The sequence below is a fragment of the Amblyomma mixtum genome, chromosome 10, assembly GCF_055824585.1.
Source record: "Amblyomma mixtum isolate Tamu chromosome 10, ASM5582458v1, whole genome shotgun sequence".
NCBI lineage: Eukaryota > Metazoa > Arthropoda > Arachnida > Ixodida > Ixodidae > Amblyomma > Amblyomma mixtum.
Window position 1 is genome coordinate 49728732 of NC_143021.1, and position 22197 is coordinate 49750928.

The 22197-nt window shown below is 49.6% G+C and overlaps 2 protein-coding genes across 10 annotated transcripts in view; one reads left to right on the forward strand and one right to left on the reverse strand.

Moving 5' to 3' along the window:
- LOC149325747 (tRNA pseudouridine synthase-like 1) overlaps positions 1-1677 on the reverse strand; it is a 38445-nt gene extending 36768 nt beyond the window's left edge. Inside the window, exon 1 of one of the 2 annotated variants that reach the window (XM_089563822.1) lies at positions 1282-1677. In XM_089563822.1, the coding sequence (XP_089419948.1) occupies positions 1282-1334 (53 nt within the window). In that variant the 5' untranslated portion in view covers positions 1335-1677. The remainder of the gene's footprint in view (positions 1-1281) is intronic. The other variant, XM_089563823.1, reaches the window with a different exon arrangement.
- On the forward strand, positions 1659-20147 carry LOC149325748 (protein RER1). Of its 8 annotated transcripts, none has more exons than XM_089563824.1 (7): positions 1659-1857; positions 1994-2096; positions 4342-4549; positions 7923-8001; positions 12586-12721; positions 14161-14246; positions 20038-20147. In XM_089563824.1, the coding sequence occupies exons 2-7, from the start codon at positions 2025-2027 to the stop codon at positions 20063-20065; spliced, it is 609 nt and encodes a 202-aa protein (XP_089419950.1). In that variant the 5' UTR covers positions 1659-1857; positions 1994-2024; the 3' UTR covers positions 20066-20147. The 8 variants fall into 8 exon arrangements, with proteins under 8 accessions (XP_089419950.1, XP_089419951.1, XP_089419952.1 ...); XM_089563825.1 differs by having other exon boundaries at positions 20041-20147; XM_089563826.1 differs by having other exon boundaries at positions 20044-20147.
- Positions 20148-22197: the final 2050 nt, after the last annotated feature.

Here is a 22197-nt window from a genome sequence, read left to right on the forward strand (position 1 = left end):
GATTTTATGTTGTATGCAACACTGTCATAATTTCGATAATGGAAGGCAAACAAAATGCTCCAGTGTCAGTTTGCAGTGGCTGAAAAGCGCTCTAAATGGTTGAGTTCAAGTATTAATGCAGGACTGGCAACGCACATGCTTTCAGAGCCTAAAGAAGACATCCAAACCTTACGAAGTTCAGTTTACTCAGTGGTGTCTGCAGCCACAGCACACTAAAGCTGACAATGCTACTGTGGCTACAACAAACCCCCAGAGGTAGCATCTACCTCTGACACATCCTTTTGGTGGCCCTCTTCAGTGGTTTCTGCGACACGGGTTTCCCCGCGATACCACAACTGACAGATGGCGACTTCCCTGTCAATCGAGCAGCCACCTTTAAGGTGCGCGCTACTTTTTACTGGACTGCTTGAGAGAATGACTCAACGTGAAGGGTGCAAAGGTAGCCTAACCAAATGCACTGGTGTGTGTGCCACCTTCCGCTCCCTTCTCAGTGGGAACAGGCCCACCAAGTCTTCCATTGTTTCACACAACTTCTGACAAAAATTATTGAGAAACAGACGCTGGCACACAAGGAGGACCACAAGTAACCACTGAAACTAGTAGCTGGCAGTTTAATTTGTAGGTGCCCCTGAAAACTGAATATCATTCCATCACCTCAGGTGGAGAACATTAGCCCCTACAGCAGCCATCATTAGAAGCTCCCTACACAATGAACTTTGCATTGCTAGTTGCTTATGAAGAAGGAACGTTCAATGAGTGCTTTTCTGGAACACATTTCTTTGTGTAGTGCATGCCTAAAAAAATTAGACGGTGTTTCTCTCATTCTTTTAAGCTGCCTCACTATAAAATATGGAGCCACTGCACTACATGTTGCAATATGCCTGAGAGATTACCTTCCCAGGGATTGGAAATATCCAGCAAAGAAGCCATGGACAGCGGCCTATCATCAGATCATATCATCAGAGGCTATCACTAGAGAACTGATTGAAGCGTTCTATATCAGTGAGAAAGGCAGTTCGTGTGTCAGTAAAACATCTGTTGCTCTGTATCAGGCGGAAAAAAAAGTTTTTTGAGCGTTCGTTATCTCACTGATACGTAGTTTTGCTCCTTGCGAAGGCGTTTTGCGCTGTTTTCCATCCTAGAAGTGGGTGCCAGAGTCAATACAAGACTTGAGAAATAGTGGCAGCCACTTGGCAAAGCAGCCCGTATGTAACTGCCCAGAGTCGGAACCGAGTCCTTTGAAGCCCGCACGAATAGGAAGAGAAGTGCGCGAGATCTTGCCTGTATCTGGTGCCAAGGTAGGAGAACCTGAGCAGGTACCTCAGTGAAGACATCACCAGGCTTCGTTGATGCTGGGCTCACAAGAACTAACAAATACTACAAGTTGACGCGCTTAAACTTGTCCACTTGAGACCACATGGAGCCAAGCGAGATTCACCGCCCGGCGCATAAATGCCACCGCCGGTCCACAGAGTGGATTGGCTTCGTTGCGAATTTGGCTTGATCGATGGTGTATTGTCGTTGCGAGAGTTGAATTAGATTTGCACCGAGCTGAATAACTGAGATACACTGTCTTTTCAGTACCAGGCACAAAATAGTTTATAGTTTGAGTGTTACAACATGCACCCTTGGAGTGTCGGTAGCGCTGCACGGCGGCCGCCAGCCGATCTGGCAGCCGGCCGCTCAGCCGCTCGCTAATCCTCCCGGTGTCGGTCATGTTCCGGAACGTAGGGGAGGCCTTGCGACGGACCGCGCTACGTGGCGTACTGCTACGCGCTGTGTAATCCCGCAATCGACCGTGTGCCAGGCGAGCCAGGGCCTCCAGACCCCGTGGGTGACACGCCAGTCTAAATTCAGGTGGGTCCGCCGGCAGGGGCGGCGTCACGACGGTGGTCGCTGTGCAGTGCGCTCCGTTTGTGGCCATTTTCCGCGCTGTGGCGGAAACAGGTGCTCTGCTAGCGGGGACATTTATCGCCGCCTTGTGTGTGTGCAGCCGGGCGCCTGCGGGGCCCACAGCCGGCACCATGATGGAAGGGAACGATTCGGTCCACCCGCAGCCCTCCTCCGTGGCCGTGTTCTTCAGGCGCGCCAGTCAGGTGGGTGCACCAAGGACCGTATGGCCGCTGGCACGTCCACCGGTCTCTCTCTTGCGCCGCGTGAGACATCGGAGCAGCAACGTGAAGCATCTCACCTCACACCTTGCCATGTTCGATTCACTGCGGCACATTCGCATCCCTCATGGGGGCGAACGGAGACGAAGTGGCGTTTGAATTGCGTTAGCCCCATTGCTTTTGATGTCTGCTCAGGCAACTTATTTCTGACCGCCGAATGGGTGTGGCATGCCACTGCACCAACGAGAGCTCTTTGTTCACAGTTCAGAGAAGCAGCAGCTTTGATACATGCTATGTCAGACCCTGTTGCATTTCACCACAGTGTGTACACTTAGCATGAAGACTGGGCCCGAATTATCATTCAGGATGACACCTGCCCAGAAACCAAAAGCAGTATGTGCAGTGCTGAAGAGCCGGGCTGCATCGTTTCCCGTCTTAATTACTCTAATCACCATGTGCCACTGTTGTCAAAAGTGCTCAGTCACCCCGGGAAGCATTGCACCCTCAGATACCAGTGCCGCGGTTGTTAACAAAATGTGCTGCCGTGCGTATCTTGTTGCAGTTTCATGTGGCATGTATTCGCAGCCTGTAGGGAGGTAATCCAACATGGCTGATGATGGCAGTGCTAGCCCTGTGAAGTGTTCTTGTGATTGCAGCTCTCAGTGCAGGCCCTGTTTTGTGCTGCTGTCAGCCTTCTGTGCGCAGATGTGGCTCGTCTGGTGGCAGTGCCGAGCGGCAGGTGCAAAACGTACCTGATTGCAGGAAGACAAGTGGCAGGGAAACATGCGCCGAGAGAAAACGTTTGCAGAGAAAATTTCCGCCTTTTATTCTATTCATGGTACTCACGGACGCCAGTGTTTCAAGGTGCTCGCAGTCAGTTTTCCACCTGATTTCGGCACATATGCCATCGCATCCCTAGACAAGCAAAAAATGATGGCCTAAATGCAAGAAGAAAGCAAGCATACAAAGTATCATTTCGATCCCACTGATTTATCTTGCAGCATTACAGGTAGGCAACGATTTTTACTCGCACAACTCGTAAATATTTTGCAGCAGCGATCGCTCGACAGCACCATTATAGAGAGAAGCCGTGCTACTAGTTCCTTGGTGCCGCAAAAGCTGCGGATGTAGCTTCATCTTGCCGTAAAGTTCAGCAGACTTAGATATTAATGTGCATTGGGCAAGTACTGATTACAAGCGTGGCACACATTGGATCATGCAAGAAACTTTTTTATTATTATTAGTTCTTAAAAAAGTACCTGTACGCTCAGGTAGTCACTCCTGAAAAGTGTTGCCTTCAAGGGTGCTCAGCAGTTTACGTCAGTCAAGCTCACTGCTCACCGGTGGTATATCAGAAGAAATAGTTGGGGCAGAAATGCATACTGAAAACTGGCTGTCTTGGTTACGGGTTTTGTTATGTGAACCTTGACTGTGCTGCAAATTTAAAGCCGCATGCCAAAACAGGAACGATTGAAAGACAGGACAGCTGCAGTGCTAGTCCTCGTTTGTTTCTTTGTTGTTGCCATGTGCTGCTTAAAATTTTCATGATGAATAACAGGCCTGCCCACACTGAGATTTTAACTTGATTATCCACTCCTTCTTGAGCTAAGAATTAGAGGGAGGTTTGCCAGACAGTTGAAGCACAGCAGTAGACAGAAAATGCGATTTCTTTGTTTTCTGCTCATATTGTCTACTTTACAGGCGCGCTTGGATGCTCCGCTAACGTATTGCTGTGGCTCTGTGAACAACGCCGCTCAAAACGCAATAAAACGCCAGAAGCGTGACAGAAATAGCAGCACAGGCATTGGCCCAAGCGGTTCGCCTTCCTTGCGCTGCTATCGTCTCTCCGGCAGTTCTGGAGGAGGCCGCCTGGGGGCGACACCGTACTTGCGAACAGGCAAAGCAGGGATTGTCTTCTCAGATGCTTTGCACAACAGCGTGGCCTGTGATTGGCCATTGTGCACTGATGCCTGGGGCTCATTCATTGCAAGCATAATTGGGCGGGAGGAGTGCTAGAGTTATCAAGGGCTGAACACAGTCCCCCATTATTGATTGGCGAGTGTCCAACCACAAAGGTGAGAGATGTGGTCAGGCATAGCAGCAGCTGCAGTCATTCTCGAATGGTGGGTAGGCTTATGGGCAACCACAGGGCTTTGAGGACATAAACTTTTGGTTGACCTTGTTGGTGGCCTTGTTAGACACAGCCATTTGGCGCATGTTTTGATGACAGAGCTACCAGCGGCTGCTGGACACGTGGACGCCCCACGCGGTGGCCCGGTGGCTGGGGGCCCTGTTCCTGCTGGCAGCCTTCCTGGGGCGCATCCTGTACCTGCAGGGCTGGTACATCATCACCTACGCGCTGGGCATCTACCACCTCAACCTCTTCATTGCGTTCCTCACGCCCAAGGTGGACCCCGCCCTGGGCGCCGACGACTACGGTCAGTCCACTTTGGGTTTACTTGACCCTGATGACATCATTGGGGAATTGCGTTAAGCAGGAAATCGCATGAGAGCCTAAATGTTTCCGAATTAATAAAAAATAAGAATGGAGATGTCCCCCATTCACAGTGAACTCCCGTCACTGCAACTTGTAAGCATGAACCACTTCGTGATGACATTGGTAAGGTGGCAGTGGCCCTTGCCTGTGGCAGGGAGAGGGGAGGAAGCAGCTGCCGGATGTGAACTCTTCACCTGGAACAGTGTCCCGTTCCTTCTTTGGTCATGACTGAAGCATGCGGTGCATCATGGCACACACCAAAGGAAGCCTCACGAGCGCTGACTTCGTATCCAACCTTGGGATGGAATGTGAGAAGATCGTGGCCAGCAGCCGGGATATGCATGTAATGATGCAGGTGTACTACCACAGCTCCTGGCAAGAGAGAGAAGAAAGAGCGTAGGGAGGACCCCAGAGGGTGGAGCCCCTATCTAGGGTGGCCAATCCTATCATATACTGGTCAAAGCATAGGTACCAGAAACCTGGACTGAGGACCCCACCCACAATCCGCTGTGGAGTAAAAGTTTATTCTCTCTCTTAATGCTCCTCCTGTCCCCGGAGGTCATGTGACCCTGCGACTTTATCACAACCTGGCCACCATGCTGTAAGGAAATTGCCCCCCGTGGCAGTTAAATTACTGACTGGTTGCTCGGGAAGGGCAGCCTGGGTCGCCCCACTGGTGGCAGCACCTGCCACCACAGCAGGGCAGTGGTGCAACCCCTGCGCGAGAAGTGGTACGAGGACTGCCAGCGATCTGTGAATGTAGAGCCGAGACATAGCATTTCCGGTTATTTGAGCATTAACCCATTAAAGCTATCACATCAAACAGTTTCTTTTTTCTTTTTTTGTAAGGGCCTTGTGTGTCGGAGAAATAAGATTTTGAAAGTGCCCCTTATGCCATTGAACCTTTTTGTGTGCCAGAAGTATTCGAAACACTATTCACTTCTAAATTATTTGAAGAAAATGACTGTTTTTCAAACCAAAGAATTACTATTCACACATGCCTAGCCAAAATATACTAGGTTAATGCCCCTTTAAGGCAGTTGTCTCCAAAAATGACACATGGTAAAAATCCATTGGCCTATTTGTGTAACAAAGAAAAAGGCTTGGCAGCCTGTTATGTATTGACAACCCCTTTCTGGTTTGAAATTGTGACGCTGTCTAGGACTATTTGAAGTGTTCACCTCATAACAACCGTTCCTACTCTCTGCCAAGTCTGCTTTCATGTGTCCAAAACTGTATCGACAAGTTTGGAGCCGTAGCTTTTATGATTGACACCGGGACGTCGGGCAGTGGCTTCTTAGATCTTAGTTTTTGCCTCCAGTCCACCTTTTGTTCAGTGCGAGAGGCAGCCAGTTTTCAGAAAGAGGAAATTTGTATTCTCCCTGTTCTTGTTGATTTATTTTTAGCTGGACTCGGCAGAGCCCTTTGCAACCACCTACCATGCTTTCACTACTGCATGCCAGTTTATCCGTGTACAATGCAGGAAGACAAACTTGTCAGGCTTGCAAAGATGCATCTGATGTTCCAGACCGCAGCTTTGATTCAGAAAACTTTAAAACTTTGCCCGCCTTCTATGTCCACGGCTGTCAGTTTTGTAGTATAATCTCATAATATAACCTTGTTTCTCCGGACACGAGCCCGAAGCAGCAGGAGCAGATGCAGGAGCCAGAGGCAACGATGCCGTCAGAGAGGAACAGGTGGATAAGCTTGAGGTGATAGCCTTACTGGATGGAACTGCTGTCGAAAGGCCACTTAGAATAATGGAAATTTGGCTTAGTGGGATTGATCGTAGCTGTGTTAGCACCTGTCTTATCCTCTTCTTCATTGTTTAGCACTGTGACGCATAGTGTCGGAGGGCGAACGGGAACCCTCGCCGTTGTTGTATGCGGAAGAACCACCTGCACGCAGTTGTGATATCCACGTGGACAGTTTGGTATCAAACGTCACTTGAACGTGTGCACCACAGGATGACTCCTACCTCAAATGAAGCTGTGTGCCTGAGAAGAACCTGAATCCAGATGGCCCATCTGGGAGATGCCTTTCTCAAGGAGCATGGCCCTATTGAGGCAGTGCCTCAAGATGTGCAAGAACTGCTCCTCCTAGCTCTGGCTCACCGTCGACTACTCCATCGGACTGCAGTGCACCCACGCGCTTCTTACCTGCTGCAGTGGAGTGGGCTTTTTCTTATTGAAATATCGAGCTTTTCTTATTGATTCAGCCCGTACAAATATGGTATAAAACAATTCTGCCAACCAAATGCCATTTCTCTGTGAAATGTGAGCTCGAACAGTCCACCGGTTCTGCTGTTGGGAGCATTCTACGGCGCGCGCTTAATTGCAGAACATGCTGCAGCTCAGTTGGACAGAGATGAACATCTCAAGTTGTAAGGGTTACTTATTTTTATTGGTTATATTTGCTTATGAGTACTGACATCATGGTACAGGATTATTGCAACAGGGAACAGCTCTGCCAAAATTCAACAATACTGGCATGCAAAAAACAAATGTATACATGCAGGCTCAACAAAGAAAATACTGCAGCAAGTTTAAGTAACCTTCAAATGAATAGATTGGTGGCTGCATCGCAGCATCATCAGTGAGACTGTTCCATTCAGTGATGGTTGTTGGAAAAAAAGAGTATTTAAAGAAGTTAACCAGTGAGTTAAGCACTGTTGCAAAAGAATGGTGATTTCTAGTGTGGTACCCATGGGCATTAGTGAAATAATTGGAGTCCACACTATGATTATTCCCCTTTTTAGTAGGGTAATGAACCCACTTTTTTCCAGAAAAGGTGATATAAGTTTGAGGGGCAGTTCTTTACATGGGGAAACAAAAACTCTGTGCAAGATTTTTTTATAAGACCAGATTTTATATCGCATGTTCGCCAGTCCATCCCGTAGCAAAAACTTGCGGTGGACAAGTTGAGGCCCTGTGCTACCCACGTTCAAAGTGTCGTTGGTGTTAACTTCTAAAGGTGTTTGTTGCATCACGGCTTTATCTGATGATTTTGTGACGCTACGACGAGATAAGGCGAACGCTCTGAGTGCTGAAAGTGAGGTGTGCATGACTTGTGAGAAACATTCTTACTGAGGGGTGGATTCGTTACTGGGGCACAGTTTCTGTGGAGAAGAGATGGCGAGCCACATCTTGTAAGGAGTGCGCCCACACTGTCTGTGTGTGTGTAAAGCTGATTGTTTTAATCCTGGACTGTTTGTGTTGTACGGAGGTTAGTTGGCAGAAGCTGTTTTGAGGCCAGTGCTTGAGTGGTGCCAGTGTGGGAGTCATGATGATTGGTGTTGTGGTTGTTGGCTGCAGAGGACGGCCCTGAGCTTCCCACCAAGATCAACGAGGAGTTTCGGCCGTTCATTCGTCGGTTACCAGAGTTCAAGTTCTGGTGAGTGCAGTCTCCCTCCGAGGCCTCTCTCCGCAGTGTCCATTCGACCCGTGCGAATTCAGAGAGCCAGACTGCCAGCGTGGTCCTGGCCAGTGTTCAGATGTGGGCTCTTGTTAACTCGGCCACAGCTTGGCTCACGTCACTTAATTCGGTGCCAGTTCAGGGCAGTGTTGAGAGGTGAGTGAAACTGTGAGGGATCGCTTATTGGCATGGTGCAGTGTTGATAGGCGCGATGAAGGGGACCATTGCCAAAAAATGGCCGCATAGTTTTGGCTTTGCATTTGGACGCCGGCACGGCACGCACTGGCCGGCCAAGCTGAGGTGTCTTGGCCAACAACAACCAAGTGTCTCGCCCTCTCCAGTTTCCTTTCCTGTGCACCACTTAAACATCAGAGCAGGCATTGATGCATTGATGTTCGCATCTGGGGGAACTGGGAAAAATCATTCACTTTTCATCTCAAAAACACCTGACTGGATTTTACGAAATAAATGTGAAATTCGTGAACTGTGCACGTCAAGTAAGTGTTGTCCACCATGCCGAATATGCGTAGCTGATGGGAGCTTGTCAAGCCACATGATGCGGCTTTTTACTCCCATTAGTTTCTCAAGCAGGTATCACTTGCTTGGAATTGAAGAAAATGTACAGAAGCTCGAAAGAACGAGGCCACGGTAAAACACACAACATGGGACAGACGCTGTCAATCAACTAGCCCAGACTAAAATCTTGATTAAAATTTACTGTGATGTGGACCACTCTTGGCAGCATCAGATGGATGCAGTGCCTTGAAGTCTGCATGTTTCACACATGCCTGCTGCAAGATTACGGCACCCAGTGTCAGCCCTGAGCCAGCAGAGCAGAATGGAGCAAAGATATTTCGGTGCATATCGAGGTCTCCTCCTCACTTTGGCTGCACTTTCTGTCGGGAATGGTCTCTCACCTGGTGTCCTTCACATCGGCCGCAGCAGGAAATGATGAGCTGCCTAGCTCCTACTTGGTGCACTGTTTCAGAGCTTGAATGAGTGTTAAGAGTGTTAAAATAAATTGTCCTGATAGAATGGTTTTTCACTCACTCAGCACAGCAAACCAGTCCTATCTGCATGGCGTGTCTGTTGAGAATTTCCCTGATCGTTTATTTCGGGCAGTGCCATGTCAGAGAAGACTTGCATAACAGGAGCGTTTCAGTCAACTTGCGCATCATGCACAGGCTGTCTCTGTGCGGCTAAATTCATGCGAGACAGCCATTACGAGCTCATATGTGTCAGTAGTATTTCCTTTGTGCTTGTCTCCTCTCTTTTGTCTAGCTGGAATTCAGGGCAAATGCTATGTGTGTATCCTTAAGTGTGAGTGTGTGTGTCATTTGATCCTTATCCTCATTGGCCGCCATGATGGCTCAGTGGTTATGGTGCTCAGCTGCTGACCCGAAAGACGCGGATTCGATCCTGGCAGCTTAATTTCGGTGGAGGCGAAATTCTTGAGGTCTGTGTGCTGTGCGATGTCAGTGCAGGTTAAAGGACCCCAGGTGGTAGAAATTTCCGGAGCCCTTCACCTCTCATAGCTTGAGTCACTTTGGGCCGTTAAATCCCAATAAACCAAACTAAACCGAACCTTATCTGATATGGCCAGTGCCTCCAGCTCTGTAATAAGTAAGTTAGACATGCCGCTCTGTCATCCTGAATGGAGTCAAATTACAATTATTTCCTTGCACTGACCCATGGGACCCATGGAAAAGCACAAACCTGTGCTCAGTACTAATGTAGTCGCAGAGTTGCTGTTTTGCTTACATTAGTAGCACTATTTGTTTTCTTGTGAGGTCCTAGAGAGGAATATCATTGTGTTGCATAAATTTCTAAGAGGAGGCTACAGAACAAGATCTTGCCCATTCCAAATGATTGGGAACATCATAATTTTCTGGTGTATTTGTATTCGTATTTGACAGCAGTTTGCTAAAATATGGCTAATTTTTTATGCATGCATAATTCAGACTTACACTTCTTATACCAGTGAATAGATAAGCGTCTTTTGCAGTAACAGTTGAGACAGCAAGGAGGCATTTTTACATTACAGTGACTGTGCATGGATTAATGAACATGTTCCAGAGTGAAGGCAAATGAATGCAAGTCAAAAACTGGAGTGTGCTACTTAGAATCATTGATGATTTGACCTTTGTCTTATCTTAGCTATTTGAGCAATAAATGTTAATTTCCTGGTTGCAATTACGAACGGTTGAGTAATGTACTGCTCACCTAGCTTGTTCTGGTCCGTCTCCTTGGCCCCGAGAAGTGCAATACGAATCGCGTCGTCGTTCTGAAATTGTTGTTGCACATTTGCTGATAGCATTACATTCATTCAGGGGACACTTCAGATATTAAGGGGCAAAAATCCTCGACCATTGTGAGAATGGCTGCATATTATATATGGGCAGTTCCTAGATAAGTCTAGCCGACTAGTGATGAAACAAGAAGTCGCACATGATCGGGGTGTGGTGCCTTCTTCACTTTCTGCAACAGAAGTAGTGGAGATGTTTATCATTTGTTGTAGATAGCGGTCAGCTGCAGTGTTGCAAAGTTTGTTGTCGTGGATTCATTCACAGTTTGGCTATGCCGCAATCCCAGTGGCAGTTTTCCCTTCAGCGAAAAACCTCTGTCTCGAGTGAGCTACAATCAGTGCGGGTATTTCTACTGCAGGATATCTGCAGGGGCAGGCGTGCCAATCAGAAGGCTAGAATCGTCTGCCTCGGTTGTAAGGAGCAACAAACCGATCGTACAACACCTCTTTATGCGCAGAGTCACAAGGATGCATCCGGCATGCAATGATTGTACGGTGGCTTTTAGTGCACTGTTTATTTTGCAAATGAAAATGTTATAACTTGAAACAGGGTATCCCAAGAAAATGCAACATTCCATTCACAGGAAAGAAAAAGGCAGCTGGGCAGCATGAACAAGGAAAAGGTTGCTGCTGAATAATTAATATGTGGAAATTGCCAGCACCCCTTCCAGGTTGCAGCAGCGCCTGTTTGTGCAACACAGAGAGGGCACTGGGCAGAAGACAAATGTCAGTTAACAAGGGAGTTGGCAACTGCTGTACACACGAAGTGCCCTGGAATTATCATGGAAGCCTTTGCTGCACGATGTGTGAGCAATGGTTGTGCACATCATAGGCTCAGCAGTTCAGTAGAGGAACTGCGTGCCAGCAGAGGCACTTGTGAAGGCTGCCTTGGCACTCTTCTGTTGCTGTTAGGGCAATTTTTCCCTGACTCACATTCACTCCCACAACAGTGGTTCTGTTCTCTAGAACACTGCACCATCTCAGAGCAGGAAAATCATATCGAGGGTGGCTTCGGCCAGAAACAAGTCTTACAGTAAACTATTACAAGGAGTGTCTATATACACGAGCCGTACCTGCTAGCGAAAGACACCAAGCGCTGCAGTTTTGCACGAAGACGGTGCCATTTATGAGGCAACGTCAGTTAATCGACACAGCTGTTTGTGCTGTGGTGATGGTTCCTGGTTGTGGCCAAACTGGAGACAGGAGGCACTACACTGTGCTACATGCCATCCCACTGGTTGATTGGCAGTCATGAAATTAGGAATGCAGCAAGAACTGTTTTCGTAGCCCCACTCCCATGGCACATAAATTTCCCTCTTAAAACAGCCAAAGGCTGGTTCATGAATCATACCTTTTCTTACACCGAACTGGGCTGGTCTTAGTGCTGGGCACAAATACAGCGACATCTCCAGTGCCACCACAGTTGATGGTACAGTCGTCCCACGAATGTGTTTTTGTTGCCCAACCTCGGCTGTCATTTTATCTCTTTCCCAAAGTGAGGGCATGCACTGTGCAGAGCAAATGAAGTAGCCGTGTTGATCTGGCACTACCTGGAGTTGTGAAGTAACGTTTGTTCATGCTGGTCGTTAGTTTCCTTTGCTTCCATTGAGAAATGCATTGCATGGCAATTCTTTTCAGCCCAAACGTTCTTACTGATTGCCCCTGCTCGAAATTTCTGATGAACACTTGGTAAATTTGTGTACTTCACTCATGTACAGCAAGGGGATTGACGAAAAAAAAATGCAGAGAAAATCGTTGAGATGAGCAGTTACTACAATATGGCACCCCTTTAGTGTCTTCGTACCCAGTCCAGTGAAGCCAGGGATGAATGTAACGAGGAAGTTGCGAGGAAGAAGTGTCTCCTGTGATTCCAGATGCCAAGGCGTATTCACCCACATACTTAAGGGGATCGCATATTCTAGGTCAACGAACACAAGCCAGAAATGTTCACACAATGGCACTGCGAGAAACTCGCTAAGGCCTTCATTTGTTGTGTGCCCTTCATTTCTTCCCGTTAATGTTCGTCCAGTGTCGCTTGTGTCGCACATTAACAGCAGTAAAATGCTTTGCGTGTGTGGACACACTCCAGTGCACTCTGAGCATAAGGGGATGGCTCGCTGACATTTGGTGTGGCAGGACTCACCTTTGTGTCTGAGAATATGTATCTTGTGCGGCTGTCTTTGCCAGGGTCTTGCCCAGGAGGGCGCTTATTGTTTGCTTGTCCCTCTCTGAGTGGTGGTGTGTGGGGGGTGTTGCAGGTATTCGGCCACCAAGGCCACGCTGGTGGCGATTGGGTGCACGTTCTTTGATGCCTTCAACGTGCCCGTCTTCTGGCCCATCCTGCTGCTCTACTTCATCACCCTCTTCTGCCTCACCATGAAGCGACAGATCAAGGTATAATATACACCATGGCCTCCTGCCCACTCAGCTCTCGGCTGTACATAATACTAGTCTTTCTTTTTTCACGCATTTGGCGGCCCTTGCCAAGCTTTTCGGTAAAATCTCTCCTACAACCACAGAGGCCCCAATCACATGTCCCCCTTTCAGGCAAATCCTTGAAATACACATAGTGCATTTCAAGTACAGATGATAGGAACCGCCGCACCCGACGACTGGTGCAAATTAACCGCCTGGAACAAAGAGGTTGCTATCAGTTACTGGCAGATTGGTAGCGAGGTGCTGGAAGTTGTAAAGGAGTATGTCTACTTAGGGCAGGCGGTGACCACCGATCCGGATCAGGAGAGGAAAATGACTCGAAGAATAAGAATGGGGTGGAGCGCATATGGCAGGTTGTCTTGGGTCATGAATGGCAGTTCACCAACATCCCTCAAGAGAAAAGTATACAGCAGCTGTATCTTATCGGTACTGACCTGTGGAGCAGGAACGTGGAGGCTAACAAAGAGGGGTCAGCTTAAATTAAGGGCGCAACGCAGCGAGCTATAGAAAGAAAAATCAGTGTAACGTCAAGAGATCTGAAGCGGGCGGAGTGCGTGAGGGAACAAATGGGGGTTAATGACATCCTAGTAGAGATCAGGAGGAAGAATTGGGCATGGATAGGGCACGTAATGCGAAGGCAAGATAACCGCTGGTCCTTAAGGGTAACGGAGTGGATTCCAAGAGAAGGCAAGCGTAGCAGGGGACAGCGGAAAGTTAGGTGGGCGGATGAGATTGAGAAGTTTGCGGGGATACAGTGGCCGCAGCTGGCAAAGGACAGGGCTAATTGGAGAGACATGGGGGGAGAGGCCTTTGCCCTGCAGTGGGCGCAGTCAGTCTGATGATGGTGATAACTGGCAAATGTTGTGTGATTCTATTTAGAGGCTTTTGGCACAGTAGAGACATTCTAGTGTAGACATGTTTGCCAGGTGTGCATTCGCTAGTGGCATCCATTTCATCTCGGTGGATGCATTCAGCCCACAGCAGTCAGCGCGTGGTGGCCTGTGCTTGGTCTGCTTTTTCACTGTCAGTGGCCTTGTGGAAATCAATTCTACATTCGTTTCAATGCTGGTAAGCTTGCAACAAGGTTACCCCTCTTGTGGCAGGCAGTCACTCGATGCAAAGCACTTTCGTTGCGGCTTCGACGTGAAGCATGCTAGGCCCACCAGCATCGGGTGTGCATTCGCAACTATACACGTATGGCATCGCAGTGACCGCCCAAACAACCACACAAGCGGCAGGTGTGAAGTGTGAAATTTCCCCGTTAAGCTGTGTTGGTAAACACTGTCTCCTTTGAGGCCGTTGAGCAGCCCTGACAGCTTTGTTGAGTGATGGCTCGAGATGATGGCTGTTGCTCTGGCGCAGCAGCCTATGAGAAATGGATGTCTGTTGTTGTGCAGCACATGCTGAAGTACCGGTACCTCCCGTGGACCCATGGCAAGACGCAGTACCGGGCCCGGGACATGGCTGGTGGCTCGATCGCCAAGTGAGGACTGCCCTCCTCTCTTGCCTCCTGCTGGTGAGGAGCAGCTTGGGGCACACACCTGATTATTAGTGTGTGCCAGTGCTCTGATGAGGCACTGTGTTTGCACGACTGTAGTGGTGTCTTTTGAGAACGCACCTTGCGTTGTATTAAGACATGAGCCTAACACAACTCCTGTTTTGCTGCTCATCAAGATGGCTCTGCCACCAAGCTCAGTTTTGGGGCCTCCGAACGAGGCAGGGAGAGTGGATGAAGGGGAAAAATGGGGCTGGGAAAGACAATGCACGGAGTAGCAGCAATGGCTTTGAACAGGTTAGGTGGACTTCAAGAGGAAGGCAATTCTGCTGTCAGAAGAAACCGGCAAATTGAGCGAGTCTACAGTGTGCGGGTGGCGGAGGAATCGCGACAGGATCCTCCGCTCAGCACCTCTCATGGACGTGCTGGAAGCGAAGCTGTCTGCACTTGTGCTCGAGCCAGTCAGTGCTCAACTTCTTCAGCTAAGGGCAAGCTCACTTGAAGCTGGCTTGCCTCACAAAGCTTTTAAAGCTTTTAAAGCACACGGGTGCTTCGCCTTCAGGCGTGGATTTGCCACAAGTTAGCGGCACAGCACAGGGAAAAAATGACTCTTTACGATAGGCCTCAGACAATTTTTTACTCCAAAATATGTGAGATGTAAAAAAAAATGCACGCGAAAATGGTGGCAATAGAATGAGCTTACTGGAGGCACTTATTTCAATGCCAATACTTGGTGCAAATATTATGAAAACCATTTACAGGCACAAAAAGTTGAAAATTGAGAAAAAAAAATTGTAATGCAAGGTGATGTCTATCTTTTACAGAAAAAAGAAATGATGGTCGATGTGAATTAGGTGCCAGTTTGGTTTTTTCTTCGGTTGTGGTGTTCATATCCAGTGTTCCCAGATGGCAGTTGCTTGGATGACGATAACTGGTAAATGTCCATATACTGTGAAACCTCGTTAGTATGTACCCGCTTACCAAGTAGTGTTGGCTAAAATGTAGTTGTGAGAATTCCCTGGCTTAGCCACCATTGAAACCCATGTGTTGGCTGACCGCTTAAGGCGTAGTGGCTCATGAAATGCCTACCACTTAATGCGTACTTGCCACCGCATTTTGTCAGGCGCCGTGCTGTGACACAGAATGGTTTCCGCCTTTCCGAAAAGCACTATCAATGTGCGGACTGCTGGCACTATACAACCGGCGATTCAATGCCATTTCGGCCATGTTCCGCAAGTACGGCGATGTCCATGTCAATGAGGAGCCCAGGAAGCATCGGCCGCTTCAGTGTTCTTGCGCACGAACATTGCTGAGTACCGTATAGTGCGGAATATAGCTCGAGGTTTTTTCCGAAAAATATTACCAAAAGGTCACCTCTCGACTTATATACCGGCATTTGGCACAAACTGAATAGTCATCTGGCAACATGTGGGAGCCGTGGACATTTTGGCATTCACATCGCTATCGCTTCCATGTTGGCGATTCTTTCCTTCCTCTTTGTCAACCGATGCGGCTAAACGTTTGCAGCGGCAATCGTTCTTGCCGTTGTAACGTATTAATTTCGCGACAGCCCGCAAAATGAGTACCGGTACTCGACGTCAGCTCACCGCGGCGTTTAAAAAAAAGTTATCGAATTCGCCGAAGAGTATGGGAACATGTCCGCCCAGCGACACTTTGGCGTCTCGGAGAAGAGCGTCCAGTACTGGCGAGCGCAGAAAATCGAGCTGTCTGCCTGCAACGCGCGGAAGACATGCTTTCGCGGGCATCGCGCGGTGCACCCTGAGCTCGAAGACAATGTGGCGGATTGCGTCCGCGAGCATCGTGACAGATCCTTGCCAGTGACAGCAGAGCTTATCCACATCAAAGCTCACCCGTGAATCCGGACTGTCCCAGGAGCAATTCAAGGGCTCTATTTACTGGGCTCGTCGCTTCATGCGACGCAAAGGATTTGCACTTCGCCGGCACACATCAATCTGCCAGAAGCTTCCAGAGACATACGAGGACAAGCTGGTCGAATTCCAGCGGTATGTTACCCGTCTCCGGCAGCAGCATGGCTACTTGCTGGGACAGATCGGCAACGCCGATGAAACGCCGGTGTGGTTCGACATGCCGTCGTCCACCACAGTGTGCGAACATGGCGCGAAGGAAGTTAAGCTTCTTTCGACAGGGAACGAGCATTCGCGCTTCACGGTAATGCTCGCGTGCACTGCAGGTGGCAGAAAGCTGCCCCCATGTACAGTAGAACCCCGTTCATACGTTTTTCACCGGACCGGGAAAAAAAAAACGTAACAGCCGGGAAAACACAACAGTGAGGAAAGCACCGAAAATTAATGAAAACAGTGCAGCTTTGACTTGAAACAATTAATTTCCGCAAATTGACCCTAGGACTTTAGAATGGTGGATTGCAGTTTCTTTCGCTCGCTGGAAAGAACAACGCGTTTCTCAATAGCAAAGGCCGCATTGCTGTCAGCGTCGCTTTGCGGTGCGGCCACACCGCACGCACGCAGCAGTGCTGTGCAGTTCACGCGCTCACTGCAGTCCACGCTGAAGCGACGTTGTGCACAGCGTCAAGCACTGAAATGTTCGTAGGCTGCTCGCCGCGCTGCTCCGCGTAAGCCGCCCTGGCTGCCTGTCGACTGCGTTTAGTACGTCCAGCTTTTCCTCAAGGGAAAGCCCCTTCCGCTTACTCAACGCTATCACGCCATCAAAGCACAATAAAGATGTTGTTGCGACTGAGAAGAATGAAAAGGAAATTGCACGGGCCCTGCCGACTGGCTCCAGCCGACTGGCTCCAGCCGAGCCACCACCGCTGTCACTTGCAGATAGAGGAGAGTTAAAAGATAAAAAGAAAGAGTGAAAGAAAAGACGCGCTGATAGGCGACCACAGCCGCGCGCCTCTTCCTCACCACTTCCCACGATAAAGATCGCGGCGTTCGGCGTGCACCACCGCTGTCACTTGCAGATAGAGGAGAGTTAAAAGATAAAAAGAAAGAGTGAAAGAAAAGACGCGCTAATAAGCGACCGCAGCCGCGCGCCTCTTCCTCACCACCTCCCACGATAAAGATCGCGGCGTTCGGCGTGCGAGGCAGATAGCCATCTAGTGGCGGCGGCCTCTCCAACTCGCGTGCGGCTTCTTGCAGCCAGTTCCGTAGCCAAGCCTGGCCAAGACTCGTCAAAAATCAAAATGCCAGTTGGCGCGCATTGCCCGGTTGGGTTCGGGGAGCCCGGTTGCGACGTATCATGCGGGATCGTTTCCTCGGCTACGACGTAACAGCGGGGTTCCCAATACATTGGATCCTGTGGAAGCTATGCCGGGACCCGAAGAAAACGACGTAACAGCCGGGAAAACGCAGCAGTGAGGAACGTAACAGCGGGGTTCTACTGTATAATCTTCAAGCGGAAGACGCTGCCGAAAGAAGCTTTCCCGCGGGACGTTATCGTTTGTGTGAACGAAAAGGGCTATATGGACGAGGCCCTCGTGGTCAACTGGATTAACACCGTCTGGAATCGCTGACCCGGTGCACTCCTGCAGTGTCCGAGCATGCTTGTTGTGTTGGATGCCTTTCGCGGGCACTTGACCGCCGATGTGAAGCAGGCGCTCCGCGATGGGAGGACGGAGCTCGTTGTCATTCCGGGAGGCATGCCTTCAACACTTCAGCCACTGGACGTCGTGCTGAATAAGCCCTTCAAAGACCGTGTGCTTGAACTCTACAATTAGTCGATGGCGGACGACAACCCTCCCACCGGCTGGCTGCGCAGGCCGCCTCTCGCCACTGTGGCCACCTGGGTGGCTCAGGCTTGGCGCTCGCTGCCCGACGATATGGTGGTGCGGGCGTTTAAGAAATGTTGCATTAGCAACTCGTTGGACGGTACAGAGTACGACATGCTGTGGGACGCAGCCAGCGCGAAGCAGTCGTCTTCGGACGAGAGCTCAGACAGCTTGGACGAATGAGAAGGCCACGAGTCTGGTGCCACCAGTGAATAAAACGAAGTTTTGTGCCTCATAATTTTTATGTTGACTTTTTTGCTTCAAGATAAGAGGGTTGACCTATATTCCGCATTATACGGTAATATCGTCGCCAGCCCTATCGCAGTAACCATCACCGTCCACCCTGCCCATGTGACCTTGCCAGCGAGCAGTGCCATGGTTGCATTGTGGATGTGTAGCAACGCGCGTTTTGTGGTGGCATCCTTTGTTCCGAGCTGGTGCTGTGCAAAGTGTAAAGCACTTGAACCTGTTACGGTACAGAATTGCTTCACACGGGCAAAATTCACAGCGCACAAACGATCCTGCCAATGACTGTGACACCCTTGTTGAGAGCGACAGGGCGGTGCGGACGCTGTCGACAGCAAGACTGTTGCCGCTGTTGTGCCAACACAGGGCGATGAGGGCACTGCTAACGTGGACAGTGGCGACGACTTGGCAGCAGAAGATTTCAGCCCTAGTGTGGCACAAGCTGCTGAAGCATTGGCGGTTACGAGGGCGTCCCAAACTAGGGGTGCGCCTATTATGCGAGTAAATACGGTATGTTTGCCTGTCCAAAATCTCCATCCATGCATACTTAGTATTTTCGCACATGGCCTTCATCACTACCGCCGTGAGTGCATCAAAAAAAAGTCGAGAGGTTGAGCGAATCTCCGAGCACCTCTCCGCAGCGATGCGCTGATATGGACACCTAGCTGTTGCCTTAGTTGAAAAACGCGACGCGACCTTGAGAATTTGACAAACTGTCTTCGCCATTCGTTGGAAGACCCTGAAGCACAAAAATAAACCACTGTCATCAATTACAAACTGCATGCACCGCAAAAAACAGGAAGCGGACGAAAACAGAACTTACATGCAAAAACGCGCTGACGTTCCAAGCCCCCGCGACGAAGTCTCGCTGTCGAAACCGAAATCCGTTGTTTGTACATCATTGCCCGTCTGATAACCACTGCTTTTGTCATAAAAAACGAAATTGAAGCTGGCTGAAGTGCTCGGTGTTGGCTTTCGCTTTTGTGGAGTATTTCAAAGTTTCATTTTTCAGAACGCCCCCTCGTGTCGAAACAACCAAAACTGAGATCAGAAAAGCAATTGTTGAGCACACAAACTGGGCAGCGGAGCACGTTTACGATGCTCTGGAATGAGCTTTTTGTGCGGGTGCTTTGAATCATTCAAATGTGAATGATGGCGTATGGCGCGGTAGCAAAAGAGTTTATTGCTTGGTAACTGTGGCGACTTTCTATTCCAGCTAGATTAGGTGTGCATTTCATCCTGCTGTTTGGCGGCTCCTTTGCAGTTTGCTGTGCAGAAAAGCAGTGTGCTTCTCAGGGGTGTTGTGGAGCTTGTGTGAGCAGGGACTTGAGGACAGGCTGCATAAGTGATCATATCCATTGGGCATCGACAAAAGAATGGTCCCAGAAATACACTAAACTACTTCGGAGATGAACTTGATGGAACCCTCAAAATTTGTTTGTCTTGGCAGACATGTGCCCTAAAAGTATACTGGAGCATGCAAGGAAGTGTTCCTGCTAAAAACTCCCCAAGAAGCTGCACTCGCACAGGGATCAGCTTTCTTCCACTGAGGCGCTTCTTTTTTTGTGTGTGTGTCTAAAGTCCTATGCAGATGCTGCGAAAGTTTGCCTTAATTTCGGAACACACAAAGCAGTTTGTCGGAAGGGGAGTCTACCGTAATCGTAATTGATGGTTGGCATCTGTGGAGAACACTCTGCCTTGTTTTTCAGTGCGTATGCAGACAGTAATGAGAAGGGCTCATTGTTTCTTCTTGTTTCCTTGCAGCAGCAGCAGCACCGTGCAGGAGCTGTGAGAGGAGGCCGTGGAGGACATTTTCCATTACGCCCTGTTGTGTGGTCAATTAAATGGAGCGCATCTCCGCGCTCCCGCTTTGTCTCGCCCTCTCTTCAGCATGCTGCGCTGGGCATCGCAGCTGTCACTGAAATGCGTGCACGGCAATTCTGTGGCTCATGCAGCTCACCTGCAGTGTTCTACCTGGAGGGACGTGCCTGCTTGGGAAGATTTGCTTGCAAAGTTTGTTGCTTTCTTGAGGCGAGCATGTTAATTCCAGTAAACCTGACAGGGTCCACATCTCTTCTTACGTCCTGTCTAGCATCGCACTTGAACTGGCCCCCCTGTATTTTATTTCTGCTGTATAGAGCCCTGTTTTGTGTGGCTGCACACTCAGCAACAAGTGTGGCTATTTTTTTTTGTCTCAGCATTTGCCTGCAGGGTGCTTTAATGGCTTTCCTTTCCTGTTCAATGAGAGACTGGCAAGGAATTGCAAAGTTTTTGTACGTGGGATGCTGGAGTGAGGTTCCAGATCCTAGTGACAGAGTTCGTTTACTCAAATGTGGCATGGACTTCCTTAGGCCTTTAGCTGAAGTTTCGGAACTGACCAGCCGGTGGCTGAGTGGTTATGGCACTTGGCTGCTGGCCCGAAAGACGTGGGTTTGGTCCCAGCCGCAGCGGTCGAATTTCGATGGAGGTGGAATTCTAGGGGCCCGTGTACTGTGCGATGTCAGTGCACGTTAAAGGACCCCAGGTGGTCAAAATTTCCGGAGCCTTTCACTACGGCATCCCTCATAGCCTGAGTTGCTTTGGGACGTTAAACCCCAAAAAACCAATAAACCAGTTGCAGGCTTTCTGCTCAAACAAGGGCTCTAATTTTGTCTGGAAGTGTCAGTCAGCAAGCTTGAGCCACGCACTACGGAGGCAGTGCTGCCATCAAAACGAGGTCGATGTTTTCCGCAAGAACTGTCCAGCTGTTGTTGCTCACGATTTTCGGAAGCATCCTCTTGGACAAAGGAGGCGGCTTTTGCCATGTTGCCAAGCAATCAGTTCCATGCAAAGGCAGCAAAGAGGTAGGCTGCCGTGGCTGTTCTTCAGGCGCAAGCTAGTGAAAGGTATAGGAGTTTTTATTTTTTTTACATCCAAAGCGACTCTGGCTTCGAGGGATGCCATAGTGAAGGACTGCGAATAATTTTGACCACCTGGGGCTCTTTAACGTGCACTGACATCACACAGTACACGGGCCTCCAGAATTTCGCCTCCATCGAAATCCGACCGCCACGGAAGGCTATGCATAAAGGCAGATGCAGTGCCTGTTTTTTCTGGCAGAGACTTGCTAGGATCTGTGCCCACTACAAACAAGCAGGAGCTATTCTACTGTTTCGCATGGCAAGTCCACAAGCCTCGTGTTTTCAGCAGGGGATGAGCCTTGAAACCCTCAAGGCACTAGAGAGTAGCTTCTTAACCCGTGAAGGTACTTGAAAAGTCTTGTTCCAAAGATGGAAGTCTCGATTTACGCTGCCTTTGCATGAAATCGGCCGTTTGTGGGGAAGAAAAAAAACTGAAGGAACGTCCGGCGACGGCCTTGAAGCCAATCATAAAAAGTAAAGACGGTCGGTCTCTCCGTGAACACGCCGCGTGATAGCGTGCGGTGATATCTAGCCCCGCTGCGCGTGCGGATCAGCGCGGCAAACTGACTGTAGATAGACCTTGCTGTAGACGCGCGGACTAAAGCGGCATCTCGGTGAACACTTGGGCGTACTTGCGGAGCGCCGCGACGGGCATCGAAAGGGGCATGATCTCCATGCTATTGGTGCTGGCTCCAAGGGCGCCCGCAGAACTTTTCCCGGGGGGGGGGGGGGGAACGCCCATGGCTGGCTCGCTCCCCCTCTCGAGCCGACTGAAAGAACGTCAAGCCGTGAACAAAAGATGGGAGCTGCAAGGATTCCAACAAAACTTGGGGGAACCTGAAAGCGCCTCAAAGCCATGAAGAAAACAGTCCGAGAGAGCCCCGCGGTCCTCCTCCTGCTGTTTGTTCCCCGCTTCCGACGCACGCGCTAGCGCCCTCGAGGCACCCTGGAGCGCCCGTGCGCAGGCGCTGGTATCTGCGCCCCGCATACTCCAGCGCACACCCGTGCGCCCAGAATGTGGCCA

Coding starts and splice junctions, on each gene's coding strand:
- LOC149325748 (XM_089563824.1), top strand. CDS start 2,025: ATGATGGAAGGGAACGATTCGGTCCACCCGCAGCCCTCCTCCGTGGCC. Junction 8,002..12,585: donor TTACCAGAGTTCAAGTTCTG/GTGAGTGCAGTC, acceptor GGGGTGTTGCAG/GTATTCGGCCACCAAGGCCA. Junction 12,722..14,160: donor CCATGAAGCGACAGATCAAG/GTATAATATACA, acceptor GTTGTTGTGCAG/CACATGCTGAAGTACCGGTA.